The sequence below is a fragment of the Xiphias gladius genome, chromosome 23 (genome assembly GCF_016859285.1).
Source record: "Xiphias gladius isolate SHS-SW01 ecotype Sanya breed wild chromosome 23, ASM1685928v1, whole genome shotgun sequence".
In the NCBI taxonomy this organism is placed as follows: domain Eukaryota; kingdom Metazoa; phylum Chordata; class Actinopteri; order Istiophoriformes; family Xiphiidae; genus Xiphias; species Xiphias gladius.
In genome coordinates, this window is record NC_053422.1 from 19,021,291 (window position 1) to 19,034,439 (window position 13,149).

The 13,149-nt window shown below is 42.3% G+C and overlaps 1 protein-coding gene across 1 annotated transcript; it reads right to left on the reverse strand.

Moving 5' to 3' along the window:
- Positions 1-6,519: 6,519 nt before the first annotated feature.
- dusp1 (dual specificity phosphatase 1) lies at positions 6,520-9,702 on the reverse strand. Its single transcript, XM_040120493.1, has 4 exons — positions 9,165-9,702; positions 8,766-8,911; positions 8,419-8,638; positions 6,520-7,730 (listed from the first exon to the last, which is right to left on the reverse strand). The coding sequence occupies exons 1-4, from the start codon at positions 9,571-9,573 to the stop codon at positions 7,375-7,377; spliced, it is 1,131 nt and encodes a 376-aa protein (XP_039976427.1). The 5' UTR covers positions 9,574-9,702; the 3' UTR covers positions 6,520-7,374.
- Between the last annotated feature and the right edge of the window lie 3,447 nt (positions 9,703-13,149).

A 13,149-nucleotide genomic window follows, 5' to 3' on the forward strand; every position in this document is an offset into this window, starting at 1 on the left:
GCTGTCGTTGATGTTACACCACCTGCGCCTGTCCTACGCCAACAAGTCATAACGTCTGCTGTGAGGAAGGCCGACTGTTTTAATTGAGTCTGACGGCAGATTGCAAATATCCCCCCCGAAAACAATTTGTTGTCAGAATTAAAGAGGTCGTTTTTAGACATTTTGACTTGTCATAGCACGGGTGTAAATTATAGATACAATGATGTGTGTGTTCCAGTAAGCCACGAGTGTGAAGCCACAATAGCATGGCCCTCCAGCTGATAATGCCTGCACGGAATGCAGGCATTATCAGTGTTATAAATAACACCTGTGAAATGTGAAAAATGGTCTACCGGTCATTACACTACAACTTTTAACCTCAATGCAAGGGTTTATTGTTATCACCATTTGAAGCTGAATTATAGCTTACTTCTTTTTTCTTATTTTAAACTTAATAGATCAATACTGAAGTTAAAACATTTTTATCATTAACTTCTTTTGTCATACGTCATTGTGTATAGATTACTGCTTGCAGCCCCTCCATCAGCAGTGTTATTCATTAACAATACTGGTCAAAAGTCAACAGTTTGAATCAGAGTCACTCGGGTTTGACCAATAGCAGTCTATCCAGTCCGTATTCATCCAGCTCAGCTCAGCAGTTTTCATCTATTGAACTTTAGTTTAAATGTGAATAGCTGATGTGAAGACACACTATTAGCAGAGGGAGCATGGGGTTAATTGAGCATCCCCTGGTTCCTCTCCTGAAATGCGTGTCTGCGTTTGACTACAGGCTGCTGATTTTTCTGCTTCCACGCTGATCATTTCACAACCTCTTCAGCCTCAATGAGGATATCGAGAATTGGGCCTCCTGGGTTTCTGGTCACACGGGGTGATGAAATATGAAATCAATTTGAAAAACTGCACTGCTGTGTTGCTGCCTGAGTGAAACAGCCTAAATGCTTCTAAATGTTAAAATGATTTTTTGTGCAAAGCTGCACTTTTAATTCATTTCAATTATGGAATCCAGTTTGTTATTGTTCTTTTTTATTGGTAACAAACAATGTCTTCCATAAGATGGCGCTCACACCCAACGTACTTGGAAGGAGACGTTGCTCCTTTCAGGAGATCTATCCAAATGTGATGCGCTCTACTGAACCTGTGTTCAACACACGTTTGATCCATTCACTTCAGCCTGCTGTTACAGGTTAGTTCCTGAGACTCCACTCTGCAACTGTAGTTCCCGACACATCACTGCTAAACTAGGCTTACCGAGCTCAGCACTGATACAGTGCACAGATTTACATTTCATGAATCTTACGTATTTAAAGAGATCTTCTCTTTTGTGTATTTGGCACGAGTCACTACAGCAAAACTTAACCAGTTCGTTAAAATGATCATGAAACAGACAGGAGACAAACCGGTTAAAGAATGATTTGACTGGTACACTTAATAGGACAAGTTCAAGTCAAGACTGAACATTAACAGAAAAATAATGTTCTACATTTTCACACAAGAACATGTTGCGTCAAATGATTGAAGTAAAAATAGAGGATGAAGTCTGATTACAAAACATGCAGCTTATGCAAGGCGCCAGCGTACAGGAACATGTGATATACAGATTTGTGAACTTGCAGGAAATACGCAGTACTGACAATACACACACATCACACACATGTTGTCTGTAGAACCGGGAAAGCTGCTGCTTGTTGCTGTGCCCAGAGCTTGGTCGTCACCAATACAAGAGGAAGATGACCTTCCTTGATGAAGACCGACACGTTTTCTTCAACAGCTTCTCGACAAACATCCTTCCTCTTACCACACGAGAAAAATATTTCGCTATTAAGCTGTTGCAGCTCCCTTCACTATATCCGTCAGTCTTTTTAAAGCTTTTTTTCATAAAGAACGGCGGTACTGTTGCAAGCGTCAACAGTGAGACCATATCAGTAGTAATCATTCTCAGTCATGTGGGATCTGCTGCAGCTTGTAAGCCAACCTTTGTATCCATGCAAACTGAAAAGGGTCAGGGTTTAGAGTCAGGGTGTCCCATGCTTGCTTTTGCCCAGGGCCCTCAAATGATTTATGAGGGATTCATGCTTCTGATATTACTGTGTTATTTTATCCCCGAATGGAGAGGGTTCTTCAGCGTGTTTGCTGTTGTCGTCGCTGTCAACAATTTCTGTCTGCATCGTAAACGTGTCGTTTCCGCCTTGGGTTTGACCACAGCAAAGATAGCGTTCGGGTTTTGTGATAGCAGTCAGTGATGGATTCAGGTCACAGTTAACTGATGAAACCCAGATAAACTTGCCTTGTTTGCTGAATGGGTCTGCAAGGATGCCCTCATTGTAGCCAAACTAATATTTTAGTAACCTACACCCTCTTCTTGTTTAAAGATATTACTACGGAGGTTATACATTTTAGAAGCCAAACACATCTGCCGGCAGCTATGTGATTTCTATCTGCTCATATACCGTATATGTTCTTTGGATGTGACATCATCTGCAGAGTGCAGTCAGTGTAGACGACAGGATGCCAGACATTCCTTGAATATTCTACACAGGATCTCACTTCTGCTTGTGAACACAACCCCGCACCTCCACTGAGTGGAAAAATACCGGCTCTCTTCAGAGTCACTGGGGGTGAATGAGGCTCTAGGGGGATTGATAGGTGTCTTACTTCTGGCTGTCATTCAAATATCAGATGCTTTTTATGATTATGAGTAATTAAAAGTTGTCACTTCTACACATTTGCCTGTTTTTCTTTTTTGAATTTTTTACTTTACAGCATGGGGTTGGAGAATTGACGGCCCCCTTTTTATACCGAGGTGCAGCAGAGCTCTCTTATCTGGACAGGAGGAACTACCACGAACATCATATAACATTTTTAGAGAAGCCGGAGATGAAAGGACTGGTCCACCAGCAGTGCCCGCCTTTAGAGCAAACATACCGTAGTTTCTCTTCCACAATCGTCTGACATTCTAGACCGGGTTGTTAAAGGAAGGGGAGCCATGCTGGCAAGGAAAAAGCCATTTCTCTGCAGCCATACGTAATGCCCTGACATTCCTTGGACTATACAAGTGTTTGGCGATCATGTCATAGATCTGACCTTATCTCGGCTCCTCTCACGCAACAGCGGCTTGTGTGGCTTGCTTGCAGGGTATTTGCTGGAGCTCTGCTCTGGAATGTCACGAATACAGGCTGTTTGGTAGAGACATGGTGTCTTTATGAGCAGTGGGGGCAAGAGCATAGGATCTTATCATACAAGTCAGCATCTCTGTCTTTCTTTTTTGCACTTTTTTACCTTTTATACGTGACAACTGCGACATTGCCGGGCTTTGTATACCCGTTGAAAGTTTGTAAAGCAGTTTTTGGCTCTGACACATTGGCCTCTTTAACAAGAAAGTTTGACTCTGTTAGCAACAATGCCCACTAGAGATTTGGCATCTGGCACAACAGAATCCATGTGTGTGTCTGGGTACACTCTGTGTTTATGTAAGCGTTAGAACAAGCCACTACAATGCTTCAGCCACGGGATGTTACAAAGGCCTCCCCGTCACAGTCATATAATCCTCTTACAGATTTACCGCAGGTGAGTAATGATATCAATCTGCCATGACATCAATGTGCGGACTAAATCTTCTCCCCCAGAATATTGTGTGTGAGAAAGGGTGTGTGTGTTTCTGTGTGTGTGTGTGTGTGTGTAGGAGAGAGAGAGAGAGGGAGAACTCGATCCTGTTTCAAGGTACAATGAAGTGTGAGAGGTGTAATCACTCAGAAACCTCCAGTAATCAGACCACCAGTCCCATTCCCACACCACACAGGAAGTGAGGCTAAATTATATAGTTGTGTGGTCGTGTTCAAGACAATTCCCCTCCTCAGACACTTGAGACAGGAACTCGCTGCGAGTTTTGATATACCTGCTGACAATTGACTCGTCAGGTTTCTATGACTAACATGTAGAAAACTCTGTCCTGATCATAATTACGCATCACAGGACCATCACAGGACCATCACGGGACCATCACAGGATCTGTAGTTGGTTTGCCTGAGATAATTTAACATCTTGTGTTTCTACCACACATTTTGTTTGATGATATTAAAACAACATGGATCCGGCTGAAAAAAAAAAGGCTATTGTTTTCCTTTTCAGTAACGCTAGACAAATGTGTACTTTGTGATCAAGCAAAACCATCTGTAGAGCAAACTGTTAACCTTCTGGCAACAATTGGTACCATTCTACAACAAGGGGATTAGACAATGTCACAAAAATCCTGTTTTGAAATGATATACAACATTGCCCAATGATTCCCAATACATTGATCAAGTGTTATGGCACTGCTGTGACAATTAACCTGTAATATTCTACCATAAATGTGACTCCGTTTCTGGAGTAGGCCCCTATGGCGTAAGCACCTTAGCATCCCAGCTGAGAGGTAGAATAGAGCATCGAATGGTGCATAGAGCTGGAGACGAGGGTGTAGTGGTGGACTACTAACAAACCTTTCACATTACTGGGAGAAATATCTGATTCCATGAGAATATCAAAAATCTTGCTTGACGGAACTTGAGGTCCAAATACGAAAAGGACTTTAACCAAGTTGATTATTCTGTGTGTGTGTGTGTGTGTGACAGAATTCAATGCAAGCATTGCCACTCGTTCGTTAAAGAAGTTGGTATGTTACATAACTGGTGTGAAAGGGACATGAAACTAACCGACCACGAAAAGGTCCCACAGATTTCATCCAGACTACACGATGTAAAAGGGAGGGGATGGGGCTCTGTCTCTTCCTGTCATGGCAGCGGTGTCTGACACGTTACATAATCATTGTTTCTTTAAGACTGTGTTAATTAAAATGACTTTGAAGTTGTGTCAGAGCTTAGCTGCTAAATGGAACAGCCAATTAACAACAAGGTGTAACTGGCAAACGATGTTATGGTTAATACTGTCTCACAGTTAATGACTGAAAATGTGAGGATATGATAAGAAATAAGGGCTAAAGACTATCAGACTTGAGTTTGAACTTTGCTCTTTACATGTATCCGTCAAGATTAAGCCTCCAGCCTCGTTTTGTGTCCACCTTAGCATTGTCTTACACCACATACAGATTGTTTCAAACAAACACTTGAAATCACAATGCTTTAATGTCCCTGACCTGGCAGTTGACTGAGGGCTTTTTTTTTTTTCCCTCCACAGCACCCTCATCGGATTATAAAAGATGCCTAATGACTTTCACACGCATACAAACACAAACACACACTCCTGCCGGCCTCCCTCCTGACAACAGGAAATCTAAAGACAAAAAAGACGGGTTGGCTGGTGGGGGGAAGGGTGGGCTTGGGGGGGGGGTTGCACATATGTCACCAAAACCACAGCTTCTCTGAGGAAGCTGGTGAGGTAATGAATGAGCCTTTCATCACAGAGGCATCGTGCCTAGAGATCTTTTCTTTCAGAGACAAACATTTGCATTGTTGTCAGACAAGATGTGGATGTCAGGAAAACTAATAAATTTTGTCATTTATAGCGAAAGTGTTCTCAGAACTTCTGGTATTCTCCCCCTAAAAAAAACCTTTGCTTTTTGTAGTGAAGGCCTTGGGATATCATCGTGATCTTCTCTAGAGGACGGTTTTTTTCTCTTTTTTCTCACACCCCACCACGGGTCACATCCAATGTTTTGGCTAATTTGCAACCCAAACATATTCCTTTCCCTTTCATGGCCGTCTCCGTCCCCACGTCCCCATTGGTGTGAGAGGAAGGGGACACAAGGCTTGTGCTTGACTGAGCCCTGAAAGCTCTTTAGTTGTCACACTTTTCCCAAACGCCTTGCAGCTGCTCCTATTGTGGCCACGGAGGGAGGGCTCCTTAGCTGATTCTTTGGGCCTCCTGCTGTTGCTCCGGCCTCAAATGGGTTCATAGAGAGGGAGTGTGGTCTGAACAATGTCCTGACGCTATGACATCATGCTTCTTATGCGGGTAAAAGCCTTATGCAGATATATGATAGGATTCCTTCGCATGGAACAAAAGAATGTTCAGACATGCCAGAAGGTCAAATGTTTTTCTTCTGCTCATTTTAATCTTTATAAGCATCAAAATAAATAAATAAACACGTATTTTTTAATATTTATAAATGTATAAATATGTTTGAGATTAAACTAGTAGTCAATCATCAGCAGATCAATCGGCAACTATTTTGATAAAATATTAATAGCATAAGGAATTTCTGACGCAAATATGCTAAAGATTTCACAGCTTCCATTCAAAATGTGTGTATTTGCGAGTTTTCTTTACCTTCTATAATATGTTTGTGTTTTGGACTGTTGTTGGACAAAACGAGCAATCTGAAGATGTCAACTTGGAATTTTTGATGGACCTTTTTTTTTTTCACCTTTCTATTTGAGCAAACGATTAATTGAGAAAGGAAATCTGAAAATTAGTCAATATAAAAAACCATGGTTAGTTGCAGCCAGTTATTGGTAAAACAGATAAATAATATGAGATGAAAAAAATGAACAGATCTCTAACTGAGTACAAAATTCAAATGAGATTTATTCAAAGGTATAAAAACAACATTTAAACAAAACATATGCAAAAATAGATATAATAACAAATATATTACTTTAGTTCAATAAATATGTCAGAATGCAGTCACTGAAGACTATGTTGCCCCATTTTAGTGGTTTTGGGGGTTCTGTCTGCCTCAGCGCCACAGTACAAAGTACAGAAACATGAGGTATTTAATGGTTGGTTTCCCCAATGTGTCAGTATCATCGAGGTTTCATGATGTCTTGGAAGGCAGGTGTTTGCATTTGAACTGGAAACGCCATTCAATTCTGAAACTGAACAAAATGATTTCTGCCACATCTACACTGAGAAGAGGGGTATACATTCATTAATTGTCATATGAAAGAGTAACTTCCATGTCATTTTGCACAACAGGCTGCTTTCTTTAACCAGTACAGAAACCAAACTGGACATTTGAGAGGATATATCAACATTCCTGAGACAACTGTTAGCCCTCTCCATTTTGTCAGGTTTAAAAAAAATGATTGTGATTATCAAAAGCAGTTGCCTTTATAAAAAAACAAACAAACAAAAAAAACAGTACTTTGAATATTCAGATACTTATAATTTCTTATAATATCTTTTCAGCTATTTCCCAAGTCATCTAGGATATATACTGTGGATGACTTTCACATTTAGGTGGTTAAACATCAATACTGCCTATTGGTATTTATCAAATCTCCCCTTGAAATGATGAGGCTGACCTACAGAGCCATTATGGTTAATGGAACCATAATGGATCATAATGGATCATAATAAGGACTTGTGCAGTGCTCTGTGTAGAGTCACTCGTGAGGTGCAGTTCAAGTCCAAACAAAGTCTGTGTTGCCCACACCTTCCTCAGCAGCTGGGAGAGGTGGTGATGGGACTGTGGAGGAATGAGAGCTGACCCGCTGAGGTGTGTACAGGGATGGAGACAGGGAAATTGAAGACTGTGCTGCTCTTGCCGATAGCTGGACTGCCCGCCTCTGAGGAGCACGTAGACGAGGCCAGGACCTGGGACTCAAACTGGAGGAGCTGACCCATGAAGCTGAAGTTGGGGGAGATGATGCTGCGGCGCTGTTTGACAAACTCAAAGGCCTCATCCAGCTTCACACGGTTGGTCCGCATTAGGTAGGCAAGGCAAATGGTGGCGGAGCGAGAGATGCCTGCTTGACAGTGCACAAATACACGGCCTCCTTTATTTCTCACTGAGTCTGGGGGAAAGAGAAGAGAAGGCAAGATTAGTGCATCGTAAAAATCTTTAAGGTGATGAAATCTAGAATTGAGGTTAAAACACTGCCTGTCACAGGAAACCACAAACACAAAAGTGTTTGCAACAATTTCAGTTGCTATTTAAATTCAACAGCACTCATTAGGACACAGGAACACAGTTAGTAGGGGTGCAGGGTGTGAGCTTTTGGGGGTTATTCCCAAAGGAGGCAGTGTGAATGGACAAAGGAGGGGAACAGACCCCTGCTGGGGCTATTGATCTGGGAGGAAGGCCGACAGTGAGTGAGGAGAAATTGCCTTTTGTTCAACCAGAACAAAGAGCGGCGTGGAGGGAGCTATTCAAGCCCAGCCATCCTACCCACTACAAAACTAGTTTGGGGCCGCTGCCTCGCGATTCATTAAAAGGGGGCATCCCTGTTTCTACGCCTGAGAGGTGGCGATGATGTAACCACTATTGTGGTGGCTGGGGAGCCTGTGCCAAGCCAGCTGGTCGGTTTTGGAGGGAACTTTTTAAAATTTAAATCCGGGAGTCAAAGAGTGAAGTGAAGGAAGAGGGGGTCGGGTGTTTGTGTTGCTTGCCATCAACAGGCTCAGGAGGTAACAGCTGTTATAGGCGCTCACATTTGGCAGCTGACGGATTGTGAAAGGTGTAAAAGCAGCGGATGTACTCACCAATAAACTCAATTGCCTCGTTGAACCAGGAGCTGATATCAGCTTTGTGGTTGTCCTCAACAGGGATGCTCTTGTAGAGGAAGGAGTCCTCAAAGTGGTTGGGGCAGTTGGCAGAGACGTTGATTAAAGCAGTGATCCCCAGCATGTCCAGCATGTCTTTTCTGGAGGCATGGTAAGCACTGCCAAGGTACAGGAAAGGCAAGATCTCCACAGGACCCCCCTAGACAGAGGAAAAATAAACACAGCCCGTTCAGTCAACATCAGCTTCAGAACAGAACATCAGGAAGTAAAATAAAAAGTTCCTTTTGTGGTCTATCGTTGATTATATGAAATAAACATACACAAACCTGATCATATAAAGGAGTATTGCAGGGGCTACAGCTTGGGTCCGCACTCTCAGGATGGCTAGAGCTCAGGGGCAAACTTAGCCCTTGTGGAGGTGAGGGTTTGGTGCACATCTCTGGATACTCTGTCGAAAATGTGTCAAATCCACCTACAAAAAGGGGGTAACAAAAAACAAAACAAAAACAAGGTCAGATCACAGGACACCAGAGGGACACATCGACGTTTAAAACGGGTTTCCAAAAAGGTGACAACTGCTCATGGGGCTATTTTGGAACATTGTTTGCTCCCAGCACCAACTGGTATGGTGACAGCTGTAATCCGAATTTGCTGCCCCGTTCTTAGGATACAGTAAAACAACTGTGTGGGGCTCTTTTAAACAGTAAAACCCACTTTTTAATTACCTTTAAGAATAAAAACACTGGCTCCGCAGGGGTTTCGACACAGTGCCGTAACAGCAAGCATCAACGTCCCGTCTTTCTTCGCCTGGCTTAAATCCAAACTGCGATCGTCAAGAAGCACCACGGACTGGTACTCTCCGGACAGGAGCCTGTTCCTGGTGTCCTCGTTGGGGACGATGTGCTCAAGTCCCAGACCCCCCCTGGCTCTCCTGCGCACGATGGTGCTGAAGCGCACGTTGGTGGAGCCCGATATGTGGGACGAGTTGAAGGACAGGAAGGAGCGGCAGTCCAGCAGCAGGCAGCCCGGAACGTCGCCCTCCAACAAACCACGCAGGGACTCAGAGTCGATGGTGGGGACCTCCATTATGACCATAGTAGGACGGCGGGATAGCAGAATTAAATCCAAATACATAAAGCGAGTGTGGCGGGACAGTAGAAGTTTGGGCTGTTGTTAGAAAAATTCTTTCTTCCAAAGCCACAAATTATTAGCCTATTTGAAGAAGCGAGTCCTTTGTTCCGGCTAGCTTGTTTAGAGAAAAAAAAAAAACGCAGAAAACTCTTAAAAAAGAAAAACTTTTAAGACTATCGAAGCTTCTCTCTCTTCTTCGGCGTATCCTGTAGGCGCGGCTCTTCCTCAAAACTCGAACACAATGAACTTTACGGCGAGTGGCGTCTGCCTCCGTGCGCCCTGAAAAGCGTTTATATACGGCTCGTGCTTGTGAATGAGAGTCCGCTGACGTCAGGGGCCGCCCCTCCCGGTCTCCTGCCAGATCTGCGGACGTCATCGTGCCCGCACCGAGTGCAGCGGGACACAGCGGGGCTCGCGCACACGCGGGACATTTCTGTACAGACGCAAGGCACGTACGCGGGCACGCGGGGTCAGGGCAGTTTTTCACGGTGTGCGATGTCCGCTTTTTCTTTCGTTCTTTCTTGGTAGTGCAAAAAGTAGCTCACACCCGCCAGCTATTTTACTTTAGCTTAGTTTAGTTGTGAGCATGATGGGTAGGACCTACTACATGACTAAACGTATTAGTGTAGTCACAGGATGCCCTTGTTTTTTTTTTTTTTTTTTTGTTTTTTTTGTTTTTGCCAATTTCCACAGAGTTATATGAGCAATGTGAGTGGGAAAACTACAAATGAACTGTCACTAGATTTTTTTTTTCCGGTTGAAGTTACTAAAAAAAAAAAAAAAATCACATTTTAATGGCCTGATGTATTTTAATTCTAGATTAATAACAATTCAATTATCAAATGTAATAAGATTAACTAAACTAGACACCGGATTAATATTAGTTGGACTGGTTATTTATGTATTTTACATTAAAATAGACATAATTTAGTCATATCCTGGTCCAATAAAGGTTTACAATTGTCATCGATATTATACCGTTCTCTTACTTAATAATAATTAGTCTTGTGTTTTCTAATTTTATGTATTTGTGTAAAGTATTTGTATGTCAGCAAATAAGGAATTTGCCAAATTTTCCATGATGTTAGTGTTTAATTAGATTTCAATTTTGCCTCTTCACCTGAGAGTTGACAAATAAGATAATAAGTAAATATCTGCCACAGGTGCCATAAAAGTTTATTCTTTGTTTTTATTAGTCAGAGGTACATAGTGTTCAATGCCCCGAGAGCAAAGGCTAACCATAAAAGTTAATCACTGTATAGAAATCTGAAGTCCAGTAAATTTCCACATGCTGAGAAAACAAAACACTGCTCTACCAGGAAGACAACAGCAGATGGAGATCTCCTGACCTCTATGTTATGTTTCATTCGAGACCTAATTGACACAGATTGATGAGGTGGTTTTCCCAAAGTTAGTGTATATTTTTAAAAAACCAAACATGATCACATTCAACCTGGGAAACCCTTTTCGTTTGTCGGTGTGGTTTGCTGACTCAGACTGGACAACACTTGTGTCTCATAATAAGGAACCTGACGGATGATTATTGACACACAACAGGCGCCTGTTGACAGGAGGGTGTGTTCAAGTCTTTGTGTCTTGAAACTGCACAGCAGAGAAACGCCAGGGTTGTTTTGTTGTGAAACAGTTGTTTACTAATCATACTTAAAAACAGGTAGTGTTGCAAGGTTGCCCTCCATTCAAAATCACATTCGAGTTTCAGCTCAACAGTGCTTCATTAGTTACATTAGGAACAGTTTATGTTATCCCACTGTCCTAACCATTACATTTATTTGTATTAACAACTTATAACAAAAACTTTCACACCCTGTGTAAGAGCTTCAAGCTGTATATTGATCCAAAGGATCAGGCTGACATATAGGCCATGACGTCATTCACACTTTACTGTAACCTGAACAAGTGAGGACTTTCAGCCCTGGTGAATCCACATCCACACTGTTTTGGCCCTGTGTTCTACCTCAAGCAAAGGGAAGATGGATGTGTAATGTGAGAAAGGAAGAGGGGGAGGGGAGGGGAAGCTCAAAGGACAGAAACTTAACCAATCACAACAGAGCGCAAAAACTCTCCAGCCGGTTTAACCTCACACTCCTGTGAGATGAGTCAACTGTGAGGCGCATGCCACAGAGCAGGAATGTTACACGCTATACCGGGGAGTAGGGTCAAACGGGCTCTGAAAACAGTCTGTACCCAAACATTTTGTTCTAACTGTAAATGCGTCTTCCCCTGAGTCATGAAGTGATGGACTTACATGGTGGAGTTTGGGAAAAGGACTCAGACACCCGATGAAGGGGTGAACAGATGCAGCTAGCACAATAATGGCCAGGCGAAGCAACTGTTTATTGAAGCAGAGAATGTTCACTTTTTCCCCTTAAATTACCCACTTTTTTAATTTATTCACAGCACCCGCCACTGGTATTTGACATTTTTGTTTACAAAATGTTGTACGAACACATTACAGAAAGTTTTTGTCTGGCCAAGCACATTAATCATTTTTTTCTTTGTGGTCACGATAACAAGCAAAAAAACCCCCCGGGTCCATTGCGACAGTAGTGTGAATCCAAAACGTGCATTGCAATAACACAAAAACTCCTGTTCTCTGTGTGTTTACATTTATGAGTGCAAATGTGTGAGTGTTTCTGTTGTTGACTGTCCGTGACAGAATTTGGAAATTGAGATCTGATAATAAAGCCTGGGTCGTTTTTGATTCCCATAATTGTGGCCCGTAACCAACCATAGCTCTCATCCAGAAAGGGAAGTGAAACAGAGGATGAGAGGCATTTCCTGGTGTCTGGCCCCACTGTCACTTGCTGTCATCCCTGCCTGTTTACTGTCATTGTCACTACGGGCAACAGCTGAGCCATCATTGGGAAAACACAGGGCCTACCCTGTCTTCTAGTGTCTCGACGACACACACGTTACATGAGCCAAAAAGGATTCATTTCATCTATTTATGAGAGTGGGGAGACCAGCTGAGTTTGTGTATTCCCTTGTATGGCATTTTCCTATACACATTAAAGCAGGATGTATAGCTCTCTGTTTCTGGGTTGTGACCGTGATACAATCCAAAATAGTCCAAAAAATCTAGACATCGATATCTGATATACAGTATGTGTTGAACCTGGCGAAAGCAGAAGGCTTGAAAAATGACTTTGCCTACATATCAAGTTTTCTGATCTTATACACAAGTTTAGAAGTACTTCAGGTTCTTACTTTCTGATCCTTTTTGCATGTAAAAAGTAACGCATCTTGGTTAATTATTTGCAGGCTTTTCTGCAACCATGTTCTAAGGCTTTATATGTCAGCCAAACAGTGCAGTTGTTGTGTTTGGAGTCAACATGGGTATTAAACATCACCACAAGAATTACAATAAAAAAAATGTCTTCAAAGCAATTTTTCTCATACAGGCAGGATGGTGTATGTCCTGCTGTTTGAGGCAGTCATAGTAGCCAGATAAACATAGTTACTCACTGACCAAAGTTTGAAAGATGGGCTAATTAACATCAGTATATGACATGGATATATACAGTAAAACTAAAAAGACTCCTCCTAAATAAAGTGATC

What these genes read in the sequence shown, in the direction of transcription:
- dusp1 (XM_040120493.1), bottom strand. Translation starts at nt 9,573, where the DNA reads ATGTATTTGGATTTAATTCTGCTATCCCGCCGTCCTACTATGGTCATA. An exon ending in CAGTGTTTTTATTCTTAAAG is followed by an intron (nt 8,912 to 9,164) that starts GTAATTAAAAAG and finishes CCCTTTTTGTAG; the next exon opens with GTGGATTTGACACATTTTCG. An exon ending in ATACTCCTTTATATGATCAG is followed by an intron (nt 8,639 to 8,765) that starts GTTTGTGTATGT and finishes TCCTCTGTCTAG; the next exon opens with GGGGGTCCTGTGGAGATCTT.